We start from the raw sequence: 24,246 nt of genomic DNA, 5'->3' as shown, positions 1-24,246 counted from the left end.
TTCATGGTTCTTCAGCAGATATTTAGTAGTGTCCCTTACAGAATTTTCCTGTGTAACTGCAGAAACAGGCTTATAAATCAAAACACTTTCATATCATGTTACCAGAACTATAAATTACACATATTATTGTTACTTACTCATCATAGTTGTTTGGCTTCTTGTCTTAAAACATATTTTCAATTTGTCTCCTTCAAAATTGTTAACAGGGCTGGATATTTGAAAAGAAAAGGTAGCCCTGTTCATAGTTTCTCATATTCATAGGGAAAAAAGGGGAGAACCACCACCCTAACATCTGATCTTCAACTTCTGTCACTGGATTAAATTTAGCTACAAAGTGAAGCAAGATTTTAAAATGAACATTCATGGAAGAAATCACAGTTTCCTCTGCTTGAAAATAGAGTTTAGGAATGCTAATCAAGAAAATCACCACAAGACTGAAATACGGTGCTTGACAAAAAGAGGATCAGAAGGGTGGGATCAAGGGTGGGGAGCAAAACCAAAAAAAAACTTGGAACAGAGTATATTTAATGTATTAATGTATGTACCAACACCCATGCTTATCTCCCTAGGCAGAACAAAGATATTTTGGCAGGAATTTCAGTAGGACCGTAACTACTAAATGAACAAGTTCATTTTGTCAATTAACAGAAGCATTCCTGCTGTTGTCAGAATATTCCATTATTCCTCAGATGACATCATTATGGAGCTTTAAAAAATAACTCATCCAACTTGCTTGTTTTGAAAGTTCCAGAATGTTCTTACAAACATGAACCTTCACGGCTTTAGCAGTGTTGCTACAGAAAGTTCTTAAGAAAGGTGAATTGAAGATGCTTTGTGGACAAACTTACCAGTGGCTAAACTCTGTGGAAAAATAATTTAATCAAAAGGGAATAGCGTTCTTCTATGTAATATAAACTAGCTGATGAGATCAAATTGCTCTTCTGTCATTCATTTTATTTGGAGTAAAACAGTTTCTGAGGTCTTAGTCATCCTCTGAATATACAGGAAGATCTTCATTTTTTTCTTCACCATGGTAATGCTCAGACTTACTAAGAAAATGTATCTAGAATGCCAAGGTGACTAAACAGAACAAGAGAAGAGCAACACTTCTCCAGTGAGAAGGTCAAAGAGATGAAAAGGCTTGGTCTTTTTTTTGTTTGTTTGGTTTTTGTGTGTGTGTGTGTGGAGGGAGGGAAGGAGTGGGGCCAGCAACTCTGTGAATAAACTTGTGGTATAAATTAGATGACGTCTTTCACAATATGTTATTTCAAAACACAGTGAAGAGTCAAATTGTAGAAATTCCCTCCCCTCCTACTTCCTACCTCAAAGGACATCACAGTTCAGATCTGAGGGACTGTGTATTATGTAAAGGTCTGAAGCACTTCTGCAGTCATCTTCTGGTTTGGCATCATCACTGAATTTTGTTCAAAGCACAAAGGGGATTACTCAACAATTCTGTTCTTCATGGAAGAAATGCTGAGTCTTTGCCAAAGCTGGATAATATCAGAACATCAGGTTTTCTTTTTATTATTTTTTAGTCAACAATCACCATTGTCAGAGTAAAATATTTCCAGCCAGAAAGCTGTTGAACAGAAGTTAGCAATTCTTACCTGAATTTAGGATCCCTGGTGACAGTTATCTCTGGAAACAGTCTTGTTTCAACTGCTTGCGTGGGGTCTTTGTAGTGCTTTGAGAATTAGTGCTGCAACTATCGCTCAGTCATCTGCGATTCAAGATACTGAAAAGATGCTCTAAGATCTACTATGGAGGATAATTAAGATGCCAGACAAAAGGAGAATTTCTTCAATAATTCAAACCACCTGAAAACTGAAATCAATTCCCTTCCTGATTGGAGATAAATAAATTTGGGAGTATTAACTTAAAAATTAAGCAATCAAAAAGATTTTGTTACCTGGAAATTTTATGATGCAGATAAAAAGAAGACTTTAGGAGATTAAGGATTCAGTCAACAAATTTTGTCAGCTACTGTGATCCTTCAGTTTCTACACTTTGAGTTAACAAAAATGATCACATCTTTGTAACCTCTGCATTGTGATTTAGTCCCAGCCAGCAACTAAGCACCACTTAACTGCTCAATCTCTCCCCTGCAACTCCTAACAGGACGGCAGAGAGAATTGGAAGAGTGAAAGTGAGAAAACTCATGGGTTGAGATACGAACAGTTTAATAATTGAAATAAAATAATAATAGTAAATCGTAATGAAAAGGAAAATAATAGAAAAAGATAAATAATACCCAAGAAAAACAAGTGATGCAAATGAAAAACAGTTGCTCACCACCCACTGACTAATGCCCAATCAAGACCCCAAGCAGCAATCACTGTCCCCTGGCCAACTCCTCCCCATTTATATGCTGAGTATGACATCATATGGTATGGAATATCCCTTTGGCCAGTTTGGGTCATCTGTCCTGGCTGTGCCCTCCCAGCTTCTTGTGCTGCATCTCCAGCCTTCTCGCTGTCAGGGCATAAGAAGCTGAAAAGTCCTTGAGTTAGCGTAGATACTACAACTACCTAGCAACAACCAAAACATCAGTGTGTTATCAACATTATTCTCATACTAAATCCGAACCACAGTGCTATACCTACTACTAGGAAGAAAATTAACTTTCTCCCAGTGAAAACCAGGACAGTCTGTTGAATAAGAAAGCAGAACAAGAAAGTGAAGTTTTACTGTCCAACTGACTTCTCCAAATCTTAGTATGGCTGTTTTCAATTTATTAAGTACATATTACAGAAATATTCTTCTCAACTTGAGGCTGCAGTCTGTAGTGCCTTCATTTTGCATCTTTGCTTTCAGATGGCAAAGTTCATCACTGAGATTATTCATGTGTAGGTATTTTTGTGACATGCTTAGTGAGGAAGACTTCAGCCATCTGAAGTGTTACTGTCTAGAAGAAAGACAGTTGTATAAAATGTAAAGAAAAAGGAATGGAATTTGGTCCATGTTTTAAAAAAAAAAAAAGCAGCTACTTCTTGGTGGCTTATGCTTAAAAGCAATGCTTGTAACACTTAAGGAACTTCAGTGGCCCACAGTTAAAGGTACTAGAACAAGAGCTGAAAATTTTTAGAAGATCAAGAAGATGAGTGTAATCAAGGCTTCAATGAAAATGAACTTCACCTCTGTTCCCTTAGTTAGGGCAACTATTTATTATTATTTCCTGAAACAGACTTTAGGTCTCTTGTTTCATGGTAATTAAAGAGATTTGGCTGATGGAAGAATAACAGTGGATTAAGAAATCTGGTATTTGGCAGCTGTGTGGTATTGTGTTCTCCATCATGATTTAAAGAAGCAAATCTACACTTTGGCATGGGCTTTTACTGCAAGTATGTAGACCCTTCAGTATAGTAAGTTCAAACTTTATCGTCCAGGCATTTCAGTTATCCACCTCCAATCTTATCCATTTAGGTCTCTCTTTAGTTCTATCCTCTTTCTGCTGTGCTGAAAATAGCAGCCACGGAACATGCACATGCTGTTTATCTTTCTAACAATTGCCCTTGCACTTTCTTTCATGCTGTACCCTTGTCCTTTTTTTGATTTAGAGCCACTCCTGTCATGTTGTCTATAAGGAATCTGCCAACTAACGATAACTTCTTCAGCAACAGATGTAGACAATGAATGAAAAAATTTCTGAACCATCAAGTTGTGCACATTAGTAATCTGTAACAGTGAGATTACTGTTACCCTTCTCCTTCCTCTTCTGCATACTTGTTGCCTCTTGTCCTTAATGTTATTTTAATTTCTTTGGGGCAGGGACTGTGTCTTCCTGTGATTAGCATAGTGGAGCCCCAGCTATGATTGGGGTCTTCGAATATTACTGACGTGCAAACAAATACAAAACAAAAACAAAAAATTGGCCTCTGTGGATAAGGTACTGCACTGAGAGTGAGGAGAACTGATTTCTGTTCCCAGCGGGGTCAGTGACATGCTGTGAGACACTGTACAAATCGCTTCAACCCTCTCTGCCTCCATTTGTCCATCAGTAAAGTGAGGATAATTCTTCCTTTATTAATAAGTGCTTTGAAACCTACAGCACAAAAGCATGATAACAAAGGTAAGTAGTATTACTATTAACAATAATAATCAAATATCCATCTCTTGTTCACTGCTAACAGGTTTCTGTACCATTTGGCTGGATTTAGAATATTGGATATAGCTTTAACTTTCTTGTTACTAAAAAGAACCTTATTTATGAAGACTATCAAGGAAAAAAACTCACAAGAAAAATAAAATCAAACTTTCCATTTATGAAGTGTGCGTATGTTCAAAACAGAAGTACAAGAAGAATGTGTGGACGGTACCATTTCTGGAGCAACATAACACTTTCTTTTAAACCTTGCATTTTAAAATACAGCATCAGTGTGGCAACATATACAAAGCTTGTGTGTGTGTCGTTTTGCTTTTAGTAGAAAAAATTCCTACTCTGTTCTTTTTGCTTCATGTGTTTTCCTACTTGATGGCTTAGCTTATCATCTGGTTCCTCTGCTTCCCTGCTTGTTTTGTCAAAGCTCCTGTTTAACTACCCTTTACCTTAAGAGGCTTAGAAGATCCAAACTAAAATTCTTTCAAATTCTCCTGAGATACAGAAGTTGCAAAGGGAGAGAGAGAGATTGAGTTGGGTTGTGAAATTGAATTTGTTGGTTTAGATACAGTCAGTACTAGCAGATTCCATACTTGTTGAGGGTCGCTCTGGAATATCATTCTCTTTTCATAAAGTTGTTGAGGTCAGAGGTTCTGTCCATACATAGTGCACCACTGGCTAAATTAAAAGTGTATAATTATGTGATGGGAGGCTTTATCACATATGTAAACTTGGAGAATATTATGTAAGTGCTACCTCCTAAATACTCTTTGTAGAGGAAGATGCCTTGGTACATCACTCGAGTTAGAAAACAGCTGTAGCTTTTGAGACTTTGTTTGTTGGTTTTAATTACTAAATATGTGAATAAATGGTTTCAGAATTAACACATGTAGTCTCTAAATTAGAGGAGGGGAAGAGATGTTTGTGTCAAGCCGTAACTTTGTTGCCTGAAATAGCCTTATTTATATGTCAGAACATAGTAATGAATTTGATCACAGCTACAATATGAATTCACTCATTTTTTTCATTCTAATGGAACTTCTGTTGAAGAATCTTGTATTTGAAATATTAGTATTTGAAATTCCTTTTTAGAATTTTTGTGCTGGTTTTTAAAATAATTTATACTTATCAACTTGGACACGATCTCTGTCTCTCTTCCAATGCCACTGGGAAAAGTGCTGTTAATACTGATGTGCTAGAAGTATAGACTAGGAAGCTCCAAAGAAATGTGGATGTGTCTGGAAATGTCTGTTCAGCCTTAGAGGAATCATGTAGTTATTATCTGAGTTTTCTCTGATACTCTTCTAAGTGTTTACTTTACAGTTCTTATTTGTTCTGTCTTTAGAACAAGAGAATGTATTAAATAAAATAATGAAATTTGTTTTAAATAGTAATGCTGCAGCATGTATGGGTCTATCTGCATGCACCTATTTTGTATTTTTAAATCTTATTTTTAAATTAGGGATTGCAGATAGGAACAAGAGAACTGGAGGAGATGGGAGCAAAGTTCTGTGTTGGCTTACTGCGTTTAAAAAGAGTGGCCTCACCGCTGGAATGCAATCTGCCTTCTAGTCTGTTGGATATTGAAAATGACCTGATTGAGTCAAGCTGCAAAGTGACAAGGTAGTACACATTTACTATATTTACTTTTTTTTTTTTTTTCTCCAGGAAAAATTGCAGTTTCTCAAGAGAGGTAAAGATTCTCTCAAAGATGTTCTTCCACTCATATAAAAATAACGTTGATGTGTTGTGACCTGTTAGTGTAACAATAATCTGAATATATTGGAGACCTATTGTGTTAATTAAATTGCTTTGAACTTTTAAAGAAAACAATAAATACAGAGTTAGACTATATGTCACATTTGTTGCTGGGATAAATGCCAGCAATTTTAATGTCATTGGGGAGTTATATGCAGTAAAACTCAGTAAGTCTTAGGTCTCAATTGTCTCTCTGAGAGCATTTTCTTCTCTAATATTGTCCACAAAATTAAAAATATATTTAGACAGACTTCAAGTACATGAGTTAAAGCACTTTAAGAACCGTTTTCTTCCAAACTAGTTTTGTTGGGCTTTTTTCCCCCTCTGGTAGAGATATATAACAACATTTAAATAATTTAAAACATGTGAAATAAGGTTTGGGTCACAAAAGAAATGTATTATATCTGCTCAGTAGCTAGCTTATTAAGTTGCCAGTTCTTAAAGCTCTAGATAGGCTTGCAGAAGTATGCATACTATTGCATATTTCCATTCATGTAATTCATCATTGAAGTATCCACATATACATGGTAATTGGGGATGCACAGCAAATTATTTCAAATGTCTAAGCATCTCTTTCTGAAATTCTGGTTAGAGATTAATTAAAGCAGAATTCCAGACTTCAAAAAAGAATTAAATTAGAAAAGAGTAAGATTTACACACTATAATATGGCATACTTAGAGCCAAAAATATTTTTGTAGTGGTCTTGGCTGTATCTCCAACTTAGCTAAAACAATACTGTGGAAATTTGGGGAAAAAATGAAAGTTGTTATTGGTTTTGTGCAACTGAAACAAGAAGGTGCTTGAGACTAAGACTTTCATTGGATGCTAGACAAATGAGCAATTTGTCTTAGACCATGCAAAACTAGCAGAGATATTGGGAGGGCATCTGTGGTACCCTATGGATGGGGGAGGTGATGTTTAGTTCCAGCATTTAAACACGTGTTATCAGAATGTGGAGTACTGGCAAAGACTGGAGCTTGTGTTCATGCTTAGCATTTACGGAATGTAATGAAAAGTGAAGTATAAGCTAAAAGGTGATAAGAACAATAGGAGAGTGTCTTAAGAAAATGGTTAAAAGTGTATGAAGAGTAGCTGTGATGTGTAGACATCTATCACTCCAGTGATGGCTGGATCCCCCAATATCATTTGCTCACTAATACAGCATTGGCATGCTTGTAATGGCTGGATTTTTACTGTTAGATCAGTTTTTGTGCTTGGGTAAGGCTTAGTGATCCTGGAGGAGATACAATCAGAAGGCAGCTTTGGAGTAACTCACCCCCACCAGTGTGCAAGCCTCACTGAAGTGTAGGTATGCTCACTGGGAGAGAGTCACATGACAGATGGTGAAAAAAGCAGAAAGTTTTCTACAACTGATGGAATGGCATTAGCATGGTGTCTCCAGTGCAGGCAAAACACAGGATTTCAATCACTAAGAATGCCTTGGTGGTGTTTACTGTACTAATATAACATTCATACCGTAACAATGGTAATAGCAGAAAGCAGTACTCACCACTTGTAACATTACTTTTCAGTGTATCACTCTAAGTTTTCATTTGATGTATGAATTACCATCAGCCTTGTAAGATGTAGTTTGAAAGTGTAAATAAAATACCAGTGGCTTTGGTTTTGCAAGTGTAAAACCATATTCTGCTATGTCTATACTGTGTTTCTGTCGTGATTTTACCCCAGCTGGGGCTAAACCATGACAGCCTCAATTAAAAGAAAGAGGCAGGGAGGATAAACTGTGAATGGTCTTAAACTCTTTTTCTTTTATTCCTTGCCTTAGTTGAAAATTTAGCCATTAGAATGAATTAATGTCATTACCTGTTTTGCTCTGAAAAGTCTCTAGCTTGTGCATTTGTGTAGCGTAGTAGTTTAATGAGCGATACTACAGAGAGATTAGCACAGAAAATCTGCTTCCACTGCTGTTATGCTGGGGACTGAGATAGTTGATCATCAGGTAACTGTGGAAAGCAGTTCTTTTGTCCTAAGCTTTTGGATTAGGAAAACACAGATTCCAGTTTTGTTTTGTCTCACAGACCCGGATCAGGCTATGGAGAAAAAAATTGTATTGTTTTATATATGTTGCCAAGGATTCTGGATATGTATCATCTGAAGGTAATCTGTTTAGGATTCTTTTAAAATATATGAGGAGCTTACTGTCTCATACAGATTTCAGTTCTTTGGGGTGAGATGTAAGTGTTGACAAAAGAGACCAAAACTCAAGAAATGAAAAATGTTAACTGCTAAGGAAGTGTGTAGATGCTTGAAAAAAGTTATATAGTGCACGTTGGATATATTCCTTGACATAAAGCTGGGGAGCAAGGGGCAATGTTTTATACTGTAAAGCTCTTGAGAGAAATCACCAGATGGAATTCCAACTTTGTGGTAGAGGAAGCTGTTTTTACTACAGCAAACAAAATTCTTTGTTTTGATTACAATTTTCATCACAAGGCCTTTATCAAAATGAAAAGGAAGACTAGGAGGTGGAGGAGAAGGAAAGAACATGACAGCTGCCTTCAAATACAAGAAGACAGAGGCAGAGTCTGTTCTCTCTAGGGCGGGCAGGACCAGGAGTAATAGCCTTAAATTACAAGGAAAAGCTAGTCTAGATTTTAGGTAAAAATTCTATATGGCAAGCAAAAGTGAAGTTACGGAATAGTCATCTGGGGAAGTTGCAGAGTCTCCAGAGGAGATTAAGAATAGTAGAGACAGTGGGAACAGCTGAATTAGCCTTAACACACAAAGGTACGTAAAGGGGCTGTGCAAAACTTCTTTGCTAAGTATCGTACTTAAAATAAATAACATATTCATAAATACTAAATAATTAAGAGTCGCTTTGACTCTCTTTAAAGCATTGCTTTACAGCATTCTCTCAAGCATCTGCATGTAAGCAAGGAAGTGCCTATGAGGGACCATACGGAAAAAGCCCCGGACCCTTCTGGGAAATAAGCATGCTGGGGTGCCTCTTTGAAGTGCATGCGCAGTAATGCGTGCAGAATGGGGAATAAATATGGCGAGTTAAAGATCTGTGTGCACTTGTAGGGCTATGATCTTGTTGGGATCATGGAGACATGACGGGATGCCTCACACAATGGGAGTGCTGCAGTGGAGGGATACAGGTTCTCTAAGTAAAGACAGGCTGGGAAGACAAAGAGGGGGAGTTGCCCTTTATGTGAGAGAGCAGCTAGAATGCATGGAGGTCTGCCTGGGGATGAATGACGAGCCAACTGAGAGCTCATGGGTGAGGATTAAAGAGCAGATCACTCTGCGTGATGTGGTAGCAGGTGTCTGCACTAGGCTGCATGACCTGGAAGAACAAATGGATCAGACCTTCTGCAGACAGCTAGAAGCAGCCTCATGTTTTCAAGCCCTGGTCCTCATGGGGGACTTCAACCACCCCAGTATCTGCTGGAGGAACAACACAGCAGGGCATAAACAATCCAGGAGCTCACTGGAGAGCACTGATGATAACTGCTGGACCCAAGTGATACAAGAACCAACAAGGAGAGGTGCTCTGCTGGATCTTGTATTCACAAACAAGGATGTGCTGTTTGGGATGTGAACATTGAAGGCAGCCTTGGCTGCAGTTACCACGAGATGATGGAGTTCAGGTTCCCAAGAAGGGGGAACAAGTAAAAGGTAAAATCACAACCCTGGACTTGAGGAGAGCACACTTTGGTCTCTTCACAGATCTGCTTGGAAGAGTGCTATGGAATAAGACCCTGGAGGGAAGAGGGACCCAAGAAAGCTCGTGGCTATTCAAGGACCACATCCTCCAAGCTCAAGAGCAGTCCATCCCCATGAGGAGGAATTTGTACAAAAATGCCAGGAAGCCTGGCATTCATGGATGAATGAGGAGCTCCTGGCAAAACTCAGATGTGTAAAGAAAATGCATAGAAGGTGGAAGCAGAGACAGGTAACCTGGGAAGAATATAGAGGCACTGTCAGAGTATGCAGAGACATAGTTAGGAAAGATAAAGTCCACCTAGAGTTGAATCTGGCATGGGATGTCAAAGGCAACAAGAAGGTCTTCTGTAAGTACATAAGTAGTAAAAGGAAGACTAGGGAAAATATGGCTCCACTGCTGAATGGGGCAAGAGCCCTGTTGACACAGGACATGGAAAAGGCTAAGGTACTGAATGCCTTCTTCACCTTAGTCTTTATTAGCAAGGCCAGCTTTCAGTAATCTGAGGACCCAGAGACAGAGGAAAGTCTGGGGCAAGGAAGGCTTACCCCTAGTAGAAGAGGAACAGGTAGGAGAATGCTTAAGCAAATTGGACTTACAGGTCCTTATGAGATGCACCCACAAATGCTAAGAGCTGGCTGATGTCACTGTGAGGCCATCTCAATAATCTTTGAATGATCGTGGTGACTGGGACAGGTGCCTGAAGATTGGAGGAAAGCAGATGTCATGCCTATTTTCAAGAAGACCAAGGCGGAGGACCCAGGGAACTACAGGCTGGTCAGCCTCACCTTGATCCCTGGGAAGGTGATGAAACAACTAATCCTGGAAAGCATTTCCAGCCCCATTAAGGAGTAGGAGATTGTGAGCAGTCAAATTCACTAAGGGGAGTCATGCTTGACCAACATAGTAACCTTCTACAATGAAATGATTGGCTTGGTAGATGTGGGGAATGAAATGGATATTGTCTGCCTTGACTTCAGTAACATTTTTAGCACTGTTTACCCTAGGATCCTTATAGAGAAGTTGATGGAAGTAAAGGCTGGATGGGCACAGTGAGGTGGATTGAAAACTGGCTGAGCAACTGAGCCCAGAAGATGATGATCAGAAGCACAAAGACTAGCTGGAGGCCAGTGACTAGTGGTGTACCCCAGAGCACAATACTGGCTCCACTCCTGTTTATCATCTGCATTAATGACCTGGACGATGGGGCAGAGCATACCCTCAGCAAGTTACCAGATGACACCAAACTAGGAGTGGCTGATCCAAATGGACCTTGACAGGCTGTAGAAATGGGCTGACAGGAATCTCATGAAGTTCAGCAAGAAGTGCAAAGTCCTGTCCCTGGGGAGGAACAAATCCAGGCACCAATACATGCTGGGGATGGACCATCTGGAAAGCAGCTTTGCAGAAAAGGCCACGGGGGTCATAGTGGACACCAAGTTGAATATGAGCCAGCAATGTGTCCTGGCTGCAAAGAAGGTTAATTATATCCTGAGCTTCATTAGGAGGAGCGTAGCCAGCAGGTCAAGGAACATGATTTTTCCCCTCTGCTCAGCACTGCTGAGGCCACACCTGGAGTACTGTGTCCAGCTCTGGGTTCCCCAATACAAGAGAGACACAGACATACTGGAGAGAGGCCAGTGAGGGGCCCCTAAAATGATGAAGAGACTGAAGCATCTCCCATAGGAGGAAAGGCTGGGAGAGCAGGGACTGTTAGTCTAGAGAAGAGAAGGCTCAAGTGGCATCTTATCAAGGTATACAAATACCTGAAGGGAGGTTGTAAAGAAGATAGAGCTAGGCTCTTTCCAGTGGTGTCTAGTGACAGGCTAAGAGGCAATGAACACAAACTGTAGAGGAAATTCCATTTAAGCATTATATATATACACGCAGTAGTTATATGTATATTTGTTGTGAGGGTGCTCAAACAAGTTTCCCATGGAGGATATGGAGTCTTTATCCTTGGAGATACTCAAAAACCCTATGTGGTCCTCGGCAACCTGCTGTACGTGGCCCTGCTTGAGCAGGGGCATCGGACAAGATGATCTCCAGAGGTCCCTGCCAACCTCAGTCATTCTGTCATTCTGTGAAAACAGGGAAGTGTCTTTGAGTCTGCCCTCAAAAGATACTGAGTGCTGGTGTTGTGGGCAACTTCAAATTTGAGTGCTAATTTAGGTAATTAGAACACAAGGTTCTAAAATCACAACCTAGTTGCATTTCTCTCCCTCAGAACTTTCACAGCCAAGCTCCTCATCCCTTGGCATTTCTGCCATATACGCTTTATTAATTTTGTAAATATGAATTCTTCCATAAATACAGGCTGGCTGTAAGGCAGTTTAACTTGACAGCTGTTGTGGGTGGCCTCTAAATGGTAGTACTTCAGCAAGGGCACATGTTTCTTTCTTGAGTTCCTTGTGTACAATGGTGCAGCATGTTGAATTTCAAAATTTAATACTGCCATGTTACACCTATTTATCATACTTTCCAGTTTTTAAAAGTTTTACTTTTCATTTGCAGCTACTATTAGATGTTAACAAGACTATAATATTTTTCCCATCCGTGTTATATCATTGTCAATTCTTTAGAACTAAGCTTCAGTATAAACATATCTCTTTGAAATATTAAACCTCAGTCACAGCATTTTGAATCAAGATGTGGTTGCGAGTAATTAATTATCAGGGTGGTATTGAAAAACAGCCCCAGATTTCCATATAACTTAATATAAATAGCTGCCTCAGATACAGAATTCTGTATTTTATATTGTCTCTCTAAAGAAAGTTAGCATCCCAGTTCACAGGTAGTTTGTGGCTGTGCTTTGGACAAAAAATTATGTGCTGGATTTCTCAGTTTGTTAATGTTACTCATGATGGAGTGACTTTAAAACAGCACCTGTTCAACTGAGGAATGTCATACACGAGTCACTCCCCATAGCATCTGCCGGAGAGGTAAAGACACATCAGAAGCACCTTAGTATCAGGATGGGATAAAAAAGGGTGGGGAATCATGTACCAGCCAGCCTTCTAACATACTGCTTTGCATGAACACATGCACAAAAAAAGTCCAGTTCTAAAGATATTTGAAGGAAGTGAATAAAAAAGATAACTATAGATCTTGACCTTCTTTCCAGGGTAGTGGAAGGAGCAGCAGTTGATTATGCTTTACCACTCTGGCTAACTGATCCACAGACTGTAGACAATTAGATACAATTGTGGTAAAGTAGAAAGCTGTTGTCAGGATTAAATGTTGGTGCAAGATGATACCTTAAACTAAAAATAGGATTACTGCTTTGTAATATTTCTGAAACTAAAACTTTACAGTAAAGGTAATGGTTATGGGCCTCATTGTGGAATAGGATTTCCGTAGTTAGCCTGTACACAAGTTGATCAGCTTCTTTGAAAGTGTGTACAGACATAAACATAATCCTTCAGACTTAATGGTTCTTCCATTCTGGACTTTTAAAACACATTGTTTATGATGGGTATGAAAGTGCCTCCAGTGAGTAAAAGGTTATTATTGCTTTATGTTTGATAGCAAACTTGAGTAATGCTAGATGAGAAAAGGAACAAATGGGAAGGTGGGTTGCTTTGATGTTATGAAATAAAGCAAATTCTGGAGAGGGATATGAATAAACACACATAGTTTGAACTTTCTTCTCCAGCTAAAATAATTCATTAATCCACCTAGTTCTAGAAAAAAACTATTATGTACCAAAATTAATTGCATTTAAAGTAATGACCATGGGGAACACTGCCCCTGACTTGATTTATATTTTGTTGGTGGGAGTGAGGGGCACGGGGACTGTTTTATACTGGATTTTCTGAAAGCACTAGTAAAAGACTTGGTATTATGAAAATGCAATGTAGTTGGCTTGGCACATGTGAGCATAGATGAAAAATAACATGAAGCTGATAATAATGTTAATATTATTGAGACTGTACATGGAAATGTTTATAATCTTGTTGTGCAAGGAAGGTAACTGGAACTTCAAAAAACAGGAAGGTTCAGTCTCCATCCGAAAAGACCAGGTCATGAAAATCACAAAAGTAATTGTACTGCAAGACAAAATTTTAAGTTGGAGAGATCAGTGAATAACTTCATTCAGTGTTTTGGAACTAAACTTGCATATAGAAAAAATTTTAAAAAATATATTTTCCCCTAATTGTGACCTTTGGGTCTTACATAGCTACAGATTGTAAAAGGTAATAACCAAATGCTTCTGCACTAAAGAAATGTAGGCAGTGGAAAAAAAAATCAGATTCTGTGCATGTTAGAGTTACAATGTTTATCAGATAAGGAACATTGACATAAGGAATATTTTACTTTATTGGAGAAGTCTGTTAACAACTGTTGAGATTTTTCAAATGTCTAATGGCTTTGCTTCTTAAGTTTATTAAATTGAAATCTATTAAATGTAAATCTAATAACACTAAAATAGAAAAATATGTACCATGAAATGAGAAAATAGGTACCTTGCTCTCAGTGTTCATTTAGCAATACTGTAAATCTGTGTGAGAATCTGTAATGGAAAAGATAAATATGTAAATTCCAATAACTTATCACTAAAATGTGGCATTAAGACTGAAATATGTTGTGCATTTGTACCTGACTCTCCAGTGTTCTGACCCCATCTTAAAAGGGATTTGATATTCATAATTATTTATACAGTTTTATTTCACTGAATTCAGTGGAAATGCTTTTTATTTAAAAAGTGGGAGTCAAATCAGACAGCAGAGTGTTTTTCAGAGCAAAGTGCAAACTGTACTGTGTCACTGCTGAAATACTGACCTAATATTGCACTGTCCCTTTTTTCAAGTATGAATTTTCTTAAACTTTATATGTAACCACAGCAGCCTTATGTACAGCCACTAATTTGTCTGTACCTGCTGATGCATCATCAGATTTGTTTAACCAGAGTAACCTAAGCAATCATCTCTAATTAAAACATTGAAAAACATTTAATTACATAATACCTAGTTTGGCAAAACGTTCTTCTAGTAAATATTGAACAACATGACTAGATTTTAAAAAAAAATAAATTATAATTCTAGTATCCTTCCGAGACAGGAATGACCCATCTCTATGCATGATAATAGGAATTTGCTATCTGGATAACTATGTTGACTACTTTTTATTTTGATAGCTGTGCTGTGTGCCATAGAAGCCATTTATGTGCATCATTTTTTGCATAAGCAAGAAACTATAATTTGTTCACAGTACCTCCACTATTAGCAATAAAGATGCCTTATAATAATTTATGTTTACGCATTATCTTCTTTCATTCTTTGCTAAAGGGATTAATAGTGCCACAGGTGGAATTAAGAGATGGTCCAGGTTTTGTTTCTGGAGGCTCAGAAGCCAAGTACTGCTGTATACCTTAGGCCAGACTTTTTGCCTCAGTTACTTGGAAAAATCTGTCTAGAACAGTGCAGTTTTATTCTGCTTCCCAACAAATATGCCCATACAACACTTGGGCCAGATATCTTTGGGGTCCAAGTTTCCTATCTTTGGTAGCACTCGCTGCATGTCTCAGCAGAATATTCAAAAACATGTACTGTTTATCGATGATGATAATTAGAGGGGAAGTCTCATGTTATTTGTTTTTAGGGACTGGCTTATATTCAGAACTGAAACACATACTGCAAAACAGGTTGTAGGTAAAGGTAAGCTCTTTTAAGGGATAATGTTCCATGTTCCTCTATTCTGGATCTTATTTAAAATAAATTTTAATATAATAATCTTTTTTAATGAACTCTATTGAAATCCACTTTGTACTGTCTCAGGAAGTACTCTAGACAGGGGCATATTAGGTGTTGAGATCTTTCCTCCTCAAAAAAAAGAAAAAGGTGAGAAATATTCCAATTTTAACAGCTGAAGAAAAGTGTGGTTCAGCATGGATTTTCCCCTGGTCTTTCATAGTTGTTGGGTTTTTTGTGGGGAGGGGTGGAGGTAGGTTCTATTTAAGCAGTATTTTTGTGTAATCACTGAATGAATTTTCAAGGCTATGCTGTGTTTCCCTTGTACAGTGAAAAAGACAATTGGATAGTGCCTGAAGATGTTGCAGTTCATTCACATTCCATAATCATAATTTTTCTTGTCATCCTGGGGGTGTGAGAGGCACTCCAGAACATTCTGCTAGAAGGTTACAACTAATTTCCATGGATATGATGAGTACCAGCCCCTAGTGATAACCTCTAGTAAGGCTCATCAACCTCTTGAGCTCTCCTTTTCCCACTTCCCATGACGATGATAATGAAATGTAGAGAAGCTGGTGGCTGGTATTTCTAGCTACTCTTACAGCTGAAGCACAGGGTAGTTGGACTCCCTACCTATATGAGTCCTCACTGCTGTTCAGAGGAAAAGTTTGCTCAGTAGGGTTTTCTTTCTCCATCCCCCTGTAAGGATCTGACTACTTTTCTGTGCAGCAGAAGTCCCTCTCTTTGTAATTAATGGGAAATAATTTTAATTTTTTTTTTCCTATTAGTGCTTTAAAAAGCAGTTTTTATTAACACCTCTTGAAACCTGTATACCAAATCTGTGAAATATGTTGTCCATTTGTCCTTTGATTCAATCCTTGTATCCAAAGTGCTGAAGTTTTAGTGTTTCTATGTGGTTCTAGACAAGATATTAAAAGTATTTATCAGCTGCAGTATCTGTTTATTAGGTATCTGTTCACTTGTGTGCTGGAAATATACAATGAGCCTCTCTTGAGAAAATTTATAAAGCTAAATTTCCATTCCTGTTCAGAGACAGTCATGGGTCAGAAGATAGTCACAGAATTCCATGCTGTATATGCCCAGACTTCCATTCCCAATATTCTGTTATAATAAAAGTACTGCTTATACTTTCCTCGTACTTACATGGTTCACGGCTCATTACTTACCATTAGAGATGAATCAGAAGTTACCTGACCTACAGAAAATGCAGGTGAAAACTCATGAAGTATAAAAGAGAGTAGTTTTTACACGGCTGTAATGTCCTTGTGACGTTAGAGTAGAGAAATGAATAAGATTGTAGTTATTGCCTTTATATTTTGGATGTTACTGGTATTACTTTTTACAAAAACACAATTTTAATGCTGTACAGGATAAGCAGGCAAGTTTAAACATTAAAGTCTAACCACACAGAAGCACTGTTTTTATTTTTTGCAAATGATTTTGAGGGTTTCTCAAATTCTTTTTGGTTTTACCAGTTGTACTTAAAATGACCAAGTAAATGTCAATATTTTAAAAATATGTCTCCAGTATTTCATTACACATAGGCTCAGTTTCCATGAGTTCATTTTGAACCATGTCTGAAACATACTTGACTTAAGAAAAATAAAGCAATAAGTAGATTTATTTCCCTCTGGCAGTGCACTTTAACATTTTAAGTGATGAATTAAACACTTTATTTTTCTTTAATTATTTCAAACCCATTTGACAATGTTCCCGCCGTCCTCCCTTCCAATTCCAAATGGAAAAGATTAGACTAAATGTAATAGTGATCTTGTAGTAAGAATTATAGTTGGAATGCTGACAGGTTTGATAGGGTCTGTATGCAATGAAACAGAAACACATGACTGCAGTTATAACTGTTAGGATTTACTGGAATTATTTTTTGCGCAATAACTTGACCTCTTTTTGGAAATTCTAGTCATTTCATTGATTGTTTTGAGGCTCATTGGTGTGTTCTAGAACATGGTGTATTTTTGTTTGTTAATTTGATTTAATTATAGCAGAGAAGCAGTCTGAGTTTCTGGGACCCAGCTTGTCTAGAAAATGGTAGAAAAAGTAGATGCCAAAAGGAGCTGTGGGAAAGAACAAAGCTGATGCAAAATCCATTTCCTGCACTTAATCTTACACTTGAGAAGGGACATCAGTCTGCTGGGGCAAGGAGTGAGGGGTACATACAGTAGAATGCGTCCAAGATCTCCTTGCCAAGGAGCTCTCTGGGCTGCCAGAAGGAAACTGGGTTTTACCTACTTTATTTCCCTCCCCCTTAATAACTCTTAAACTTTGCTCAGACATTTGCATACTTCTAATTTCCTGCACCTGGGAGTAAAAGTTTTTTGCTTCCTACTCTCCTGCAGTATTTGAGCTTTTCTTAGTCTTTCTTCCTGTACCTTAGGAGTACAACTTAATTGCAAAGAAGGCATCTTATGCTGCAACTTTTGTCCTGTCTGTCCCTTTGTCACAGAACCTCACAAACTAGGCCAGTCCAGTTAACAAACAAACAAAAAGATTTATTCTACAAGATGGAAGGGGAAAACATAAGTTTTGTTTTAACTGAAACCGCTCTGGCTCCAACAGACATAAACAATACACAGGTTCAGAATGTCAGTCGCGATATTAGTACTACACTACTGACTTAAGAGCTCCTAAGGTTTATGGTTGATGACCCAAATATGCGAAATCACTCACCCATTTAAGATGAGGTCTCTCAGTCTGTACAGAAGATGAACCACAGGTGACGTCCCAACCCACAGGGAGAGCCTCTGACCGCAGACCCGCTGCTCTGATGGACACAGACTCAAAATGGTGCTCTCGTGGGACTCCGTTTATACCCAATTAGAATCTGTCCTGTGGTCATATATGGTCATGTAGGCCTCCTACTGGCTGAAGACCTCAGCTTTGTCTCCCATCAACTGAAATGGCCGTTGCCCTGTGGGCATAATTCAAACTGTGGCGGGAAGGTTTTCCCGTGGGCTTTGGGTACATCTGCCACACCCTTTCAGAATGTTGGAAGGAAAAACTATCAAAGACGAGCCCAGAATTTCACTGGTGGGCCTGGTGGCAGTGCCCATGCACCAAGACCCTCCTCTGGCCTAAGTGAAAGCAATTGCTTTTTATCTGTGTAGACTGTAGCATCAGAGTACTGTTTGTCTTCTCTAGGGCTAAATAAGGAAACTAGTAATCCGGAAAAAAAAATAGAAAAAAAATAAAGTAGTATGATGAACAGGTTATATGTTCTTCATACCATTTTTCAAGCTTTTCTTCCACTTCTGGTAGTATGATCCAAATACTAGTATGGGTTACAGTCAATGATTGTTGAATCCAACTAATTTAATCCAGTTTTGAGTTTTACAAAATGTATTTCAAGGTGACAGCACAAAGTGTTGAGATTACTTTTTAAGCTGTGGAGTGAAATTTTGTAACTCTAAAAGTGGGGATATTTAAAATCAAATGGGATTTGGACACCCAGCTTCTTACGGCTTAGCAAAGAATTGGACATGTTCTCCTCTTTAGCCCTGGAAATTCCATTGAGGAAATATCCTTACTATTTGGGAAAAACACAGGTGAAGATCTCCTGAACGGGACAGCACATGTAGCTGCATGTGTGACATTGCCTACTGCGGCAGCTTTGCAGATCCCTAGAAGAGACTATAGACCCTAAAGGGAAATGAGAAGTGTGGAGAAATGATGCCTTTGTGATACTTCCTGACTCTCTTACTCCTCTAAAATTTTCCTTCCCCTGGCAATCCAGTTTTAAAAGGAATCATTAGTTCTTCAGATTTTTCTCTCCTTCCTTTCCCAACCCCCCCAAGTAGGTGCAACTCTCTGTAGTTTGGCAGGGAATATTTCTTTTTTTTTTTCTTGCAAAGTTTTAAAATGTATACACTTCTCCTGTAGTCTCAGAAAACTGCTGATCTCCATGGAGTTGAAATTGGTAATGCTTGCATCTAGCTTGTGGGTTAATTCCTCAGTAATTGAGTCATATGGATAATGAAAAATCCAAATATATCTTTTGAGGGATAAATAAAATTTTACTTTGAAAAAATATACCATGTTAGTGAATAAGTTTATTTTTTTAATATGTTTGGAGCATTAATGTAAATAAGAAACAACATAGTAAGATATTGTCATTAAATAATAATTAAAATATGTTTTAGAAAAAAGTTGTATTCATTCCTAAATTCAGTGTATTCAATGGCAAGTGATATAGAAAATACTCTTTTTTAAATGAAAGGCATATTCTTAAAGTTTCTCATAAACATTAAGACCATAGTATTGTATCAGGTATATTAATCAGGTATTTAGGAGTTCATCTTTTACCTATAAAATGTTGTTTAAGTAAAATCTGCAAAACTTCAGGTTTTCATATAATATTCTCTTTTAACTGCTGTGACTTCAAAGAAGATACACAGATTATGACATCCCTTACATTAGAGAACTGTAGCTGTGTGATAAACAACCTCTGGTAACCTAGGAAAAATAATGGTTTCCTTTTAAAAGGAAAAGCAGGAGGTGTAGGGGTAGAGGAAGAAGGATTATTGAGCAAGTTAATTAGAAACAGCCCAAGGGAAAAGTTAGGAAATTAAAACCCATAGAATCAGCATGACGGCAGCTAAAAATACATTGTCATAAGATATACCAAGGGTGGGGAGCGGCAGGGAGGCAAATAAAGAATTTGATTAAAGAGCAAGATTTTTTTTCAGGTGTTTTGATTTCTACATTTCTTGTGACCCAGCCTCAGTAAAACAGTGGGGTAATAATTACACTTTGCAGATTCATGGTAACCTTTAGAATAAAGATTGCTAGGCGCTTAAATATCCAGGGTTAACATTGGCTACATCAGAAGAAAACTTGCCATGGGAAAGCAAATGTATATGAGTGGTATATGACACAGATTTCCCCTTTGAACGTAGAAAGTACTCGGATACCATTTTGTGAATAACGAAGACTCAAGAAAGGGAAAGTGAAAAAATAATCTTAAATATAATTTTTATTTACACTAAAAAATGATTAAGAAGTTGTGGTGCGTTGTCCTGGACGGTAATAGAAAGCTAAAATTATTGTGAGGCAGATTTTAGAGCCAGTTTCTACATTAAAGGTTTATGTAGCTTTGAAAATAAGATCTGTTCATCTATTCAAATGGTACTTTTCTTGAATAAAGTAATTTATAATGCTGATTTTTATTTTATTAAATGGGAAATGTCAACAAAAAGCATCCCTCAGTTTCAGATAAGAATTATGAATGTACACATGCCACGGCAAATGTCTAAAATGTGTTACATCAGACACAGTGACTTTAAGACTGTGCACAGAGGCTGAATTTCTAGAAGTTAGGGGCATGCCTAAATGCTCACACATATGTGAATAAATAAATTTTTACAAGTATAAAAAAATGTATTGAATACATATACCTGTGTGTTTTTCAACACAATATAAAATGGGACATATTCTTTGAACTGACAAGCCACTTTGAAGAGGCGAACTATTCGGTTTGCTTGTGTTTCCAGTTCTGTGTTTTTTCTTAAAATAGGGTTTGTTGGTTGCATTTTTAACTAGATCAACTATGTGAGTTTAATTTTTAAATAATGACACTTATTAAAAAGAGTGTATGGAATTTTTTAAGAGCTTTACTATTCTATATTAACCTCACTAACACAAATTTTTATAAATGCCTACTGTAATGCATTAACATCTCATCGTCAGTGATTAATAAAATATTTGTCATTGACATAGCTCACTGTAGTTTTCTGTTTTGGTATTCAGAATTATTAGTTAATATTGGGCCAGTGTTCAGATTTAATGGCTCCATTTCCTGTGAATTGAATTACATAGTCTATCCTGCAGTTCCAGTGTGGATTTCTTGCATACAAAAGCTAACAAATAAATATCTGTGTTAAGTGATTAGAAGCAGAAGTTGCAAAAAAAAAAAAAAAAGCTGTGCACTTGTTGGAATGTGATACATTTGGTCAAGTTCCTTTCAGTTTGTTTTTTAAATAAATGCAACATTTAAACTTCCCTCCCACCCCCAACTTTTTTTTTTTCCTCAGAAGTGTTGATAGGTAGTGGCTTCCTAGGGCAGAAAGCATCTTAGGACAAAAGCACAGAAAAATTGTATTCCTTTGCTGGTTCTACCACAGGTTCTTCATGCGAAGCATGTATCTTATGCTGTGTTGGGTTCCCCACATGCAAAATGAAAGAGGCATCTTAGCAAAGATACTGGTTATTTTCCTTGCTCTTTGTCTTTCCTAAATGGAAGCAATTTTATTTTAAACACCCAGTGCATTAACCAACATAGTGGGTTGTTGCCCTAGTTACAGCTTAAATAATCTTTCAGAGTGTTTAGATTTGTGGAGGATTCCTTTTTGCATGGCTTAATAAGTATGAGCTTGTTTAGTGAACCATGATACAGATTGTTTTAAGCATAAATCCAGAGACCATGACTGAATTGAATTTTTGATAATTTATTTTCTTACTATTTTAGGTCTTCTGTCCTCTTTGTTTTTTAAGCTAGGACTAATAATTCTTCTTATTTGTTCTTGTCTAAATATTTGAATTAACTGTGAACAGCACAAAACATCAATGTAGTGTGTCATTGAGGCTACAGGTAGAGGATGAATACTGTGGATTTCATTTATATTGAATAGAGATTGCATTGCATATTTCAGGTGGCCCACTTAAGCTCCTGAAAGACTTCTAGAAAGAAGTAGTGATTAATCCTTTTAATTATAAAGCCACAGCCAAGCTAGGCTGTTGGGTGCCTTAAGACAAAATTCATCAAAATTAATATGCAAACATTTTTGCAAGTACCCTGTGATCTTTCTGAATAAGAACATTCTCACTGTTTTCTATCAGTCATGTATGATTTGATTATTAAGTAAAATGCATTACAAAACCTTCTTAGGACTTCATATGAATATAAAATTACTTATGAAATATTTAGGAGTACTTAGTGTTTTTTATGTCCCATGGGTGGTTAGTAAAACTGGGTCTGGAGTCTGGAAAACACTTTTTTTTTTTTTTTTTGCCCCTCCCCCCCCCCCCCCGGGAGGTGAGAAGATCAGAAAGTTATATTTTAACCTATTTTAACCTTTCTCCAGTTAACACTGAAGGTGTTAGTCCTCTTATTGTTGGAGGCCATTAGTTAAGGGCATAGACCATTCTGTGGGCAGTGGCTGAGTTCCTTAAATCCACTGCCTCTGAGCTGCAAGGTTTAATAGACAAATTTTAACTGTGTGCAAGCGTGTGAGGACCTGATATGAGTCAAGCAATTCATATGGGAACTTAATCTTAGTTACAGGCGTAAACGTGACTCCTTGTTTTGTCATCTCTGATACGTACAGTGTAATTGCCATGATGCTTTTCAGTAAAATGCGTGTTTTAATAAAATCCCAAAATAATTTGTTTCCAAATTGAATTTTTGGACTCATCCGGTTTTTAGTTTGTTTATACCTTATAGCAACTGCTATTTCTTTATGAGGTTGTATCCTTCTGCAAAAACTTCAGATACTGCTATAATTACATTAAGTTCTTACAGGCCATTAGCCTAGGTCTGTACTGTGTAGCTAATTTGTCATGGCACGTTTGGATAATGAGTTGTGTATGACTGACTAATTAGTTCAGGGTCTTACAAACACAGTTTTGGCTCCCAGTTGTTCTATGTGCATTTAAAAAAATCTATTCTATTTCAGGTAAACTGCCCTTTTCCTGAGGTAATTTTTGGATTATTTTATGTCAGGATAGGGACAGGGCATGATCTGAATGTATTGTTCCAAGTAAAACTTTTAACGTGATTCGTGCAACTTCTTTTGCATTATAGCCCCACTACATACGTTTTGGATGAAGATGAACCTCGCTTCCTTGAAGAAGTTGATTACAGCGCAGAGAGTAATGATGATCAAGACATTGAATTAGCTGATAATGCGGGTGACTATGAGGCAACTAATCAAGAAGATGGACTTTCAGACTCAGATTTAACAAGGATACTCTTTCCTTGAAGCACCTGTTCGTCTAGCAGTAGGAAATTAAGTATCCTGGATTTTCATAGTCAAATACTTCCACATTCTTATCTACAAAGGGGATAGGCTTAAGGAAACACAAATAACCAGGGGATGCCTAGCTCAAGGACAATAAATATTTCTGATTCCTGATAAATTGGCATTTGTATTATTTAAGGAGTTCTGTGTTTTCTTTTAGCACTAAGTAGATAAATTTATTTACCAGTTCATTTTCTACTAAATAGCACTGCATGGCGTTTTGTGTCCTTCAGAAAAATGGATTATAATTTGTGGTGTGTCAGAGTACAGGAACTAATTCTCTGTGGTACGATTCTTTGAGCTGCTTCTTGAAAAATATATATGTACAGATTTTCTAAATTAATTTGTGTATGTGTGTGTGTATGCGTGTGTGTATACTGAGGTGAAGAGGTTATTTTTCAACATTATTTCAAAGATACTTGATTGTGTTTGAAGTAACGTAGTGCCTGCTCTGGAACCGTTCAATAATTACTAAATTAAAAATTAAAAAGTGATGTATGAATTGTTGCACTTGTTTCTTGCTTCTGAGGATTATATGGTTTTGCCACAATACTAGGTGACAAGATACAATGTCTGTTCACAGTTAGGGAATTTTGCACAGTGACCAATGCAGCCTGTGCTTACAAGAACTACACACTTGTATAAAACTCTTTTCCATAAAATAGGCATGGTTTAATATGAAGAGGTGGTGGGGTTTTTTAAGTGTACATGACTACAAGAAGTGGTTAGATCTGTACACCGTATGTATGCTCACCTACCCAGTTGCTCAATTTTTCTTATTCAATATGTACATAGTTAAAAAGAGCTCACTTCACTGGGGGCACATTAACTATATACCCAATTTAAATGCTTCAATAGGGAAGGTGTGTTTTGGTTTAAACATCTTTCACCTGGTCTCAATCCAATGTTAACCCTCTCTGTGAAGGAGATTGAACTGTAACTTCCTGAGGTCTTTTCCA

The 24,246-nt window shown here is 37.4% G+C and overlaps 1 protein-coding gene across 20 annotated transcripts in view; it reads left to right on the top strand.

Annotated features, from left to right (window-relative positions):
• AGTPBP1 (ATP/GTP binding carboxypeptidase 1) overlaps positions 1–23,752 on the top strand; it is a 75,992-nt gene extending 52,240 nt beyond the window's left edge. For 17 of the 20 annotated variants that reach the window (XM_054808819.1, XM_054808817.1, XM_054808816.1 and 14 more), the window contains 2 exons: positions 5,562–5,722; positions 23,071–23,752. In XM_054808819.1, the coding sequence (XP_054664794.1) occupies positions 5,562–5,722; positions 23,071–23,248 (339 nt within the window). In that variant the 3' untranslated portion in view covers positions 23,249–23,752. Of the gene's footprint in view, positions 1–3,771; positions 3,874–3,930; positions 4,073–4,133; positions 5,514–5,561; positions 5,723–23,070 lie in introns of those variants that run through there. The other 3 variants (XR_008574578.1, XM_054808830.1, XM_054808829.1) reach the window with 3 other exon arrangements.
• Positions 23,753–24,246: the final 494 nt, after the last annotated feature.

This window comes from Grus americana, chromosome Z (genome assembly GCF_028858705.1).
Source record: "Grus americana isolate bGruAme1 chromosome Z, bGruAme1.mat, whole genome shotgun sequence".
Classification (NCBI taxonomy): domain Eukaryota; kingdom Metazoa; phylum Chordata; class Aves; order Gruiformes; family Gruidae; genus Grus; species Grus americana.
Note: the sequence above shows the minus strand (reverse complement) of the source record. Positions and strands in the feature narration are given on the sequence as shown.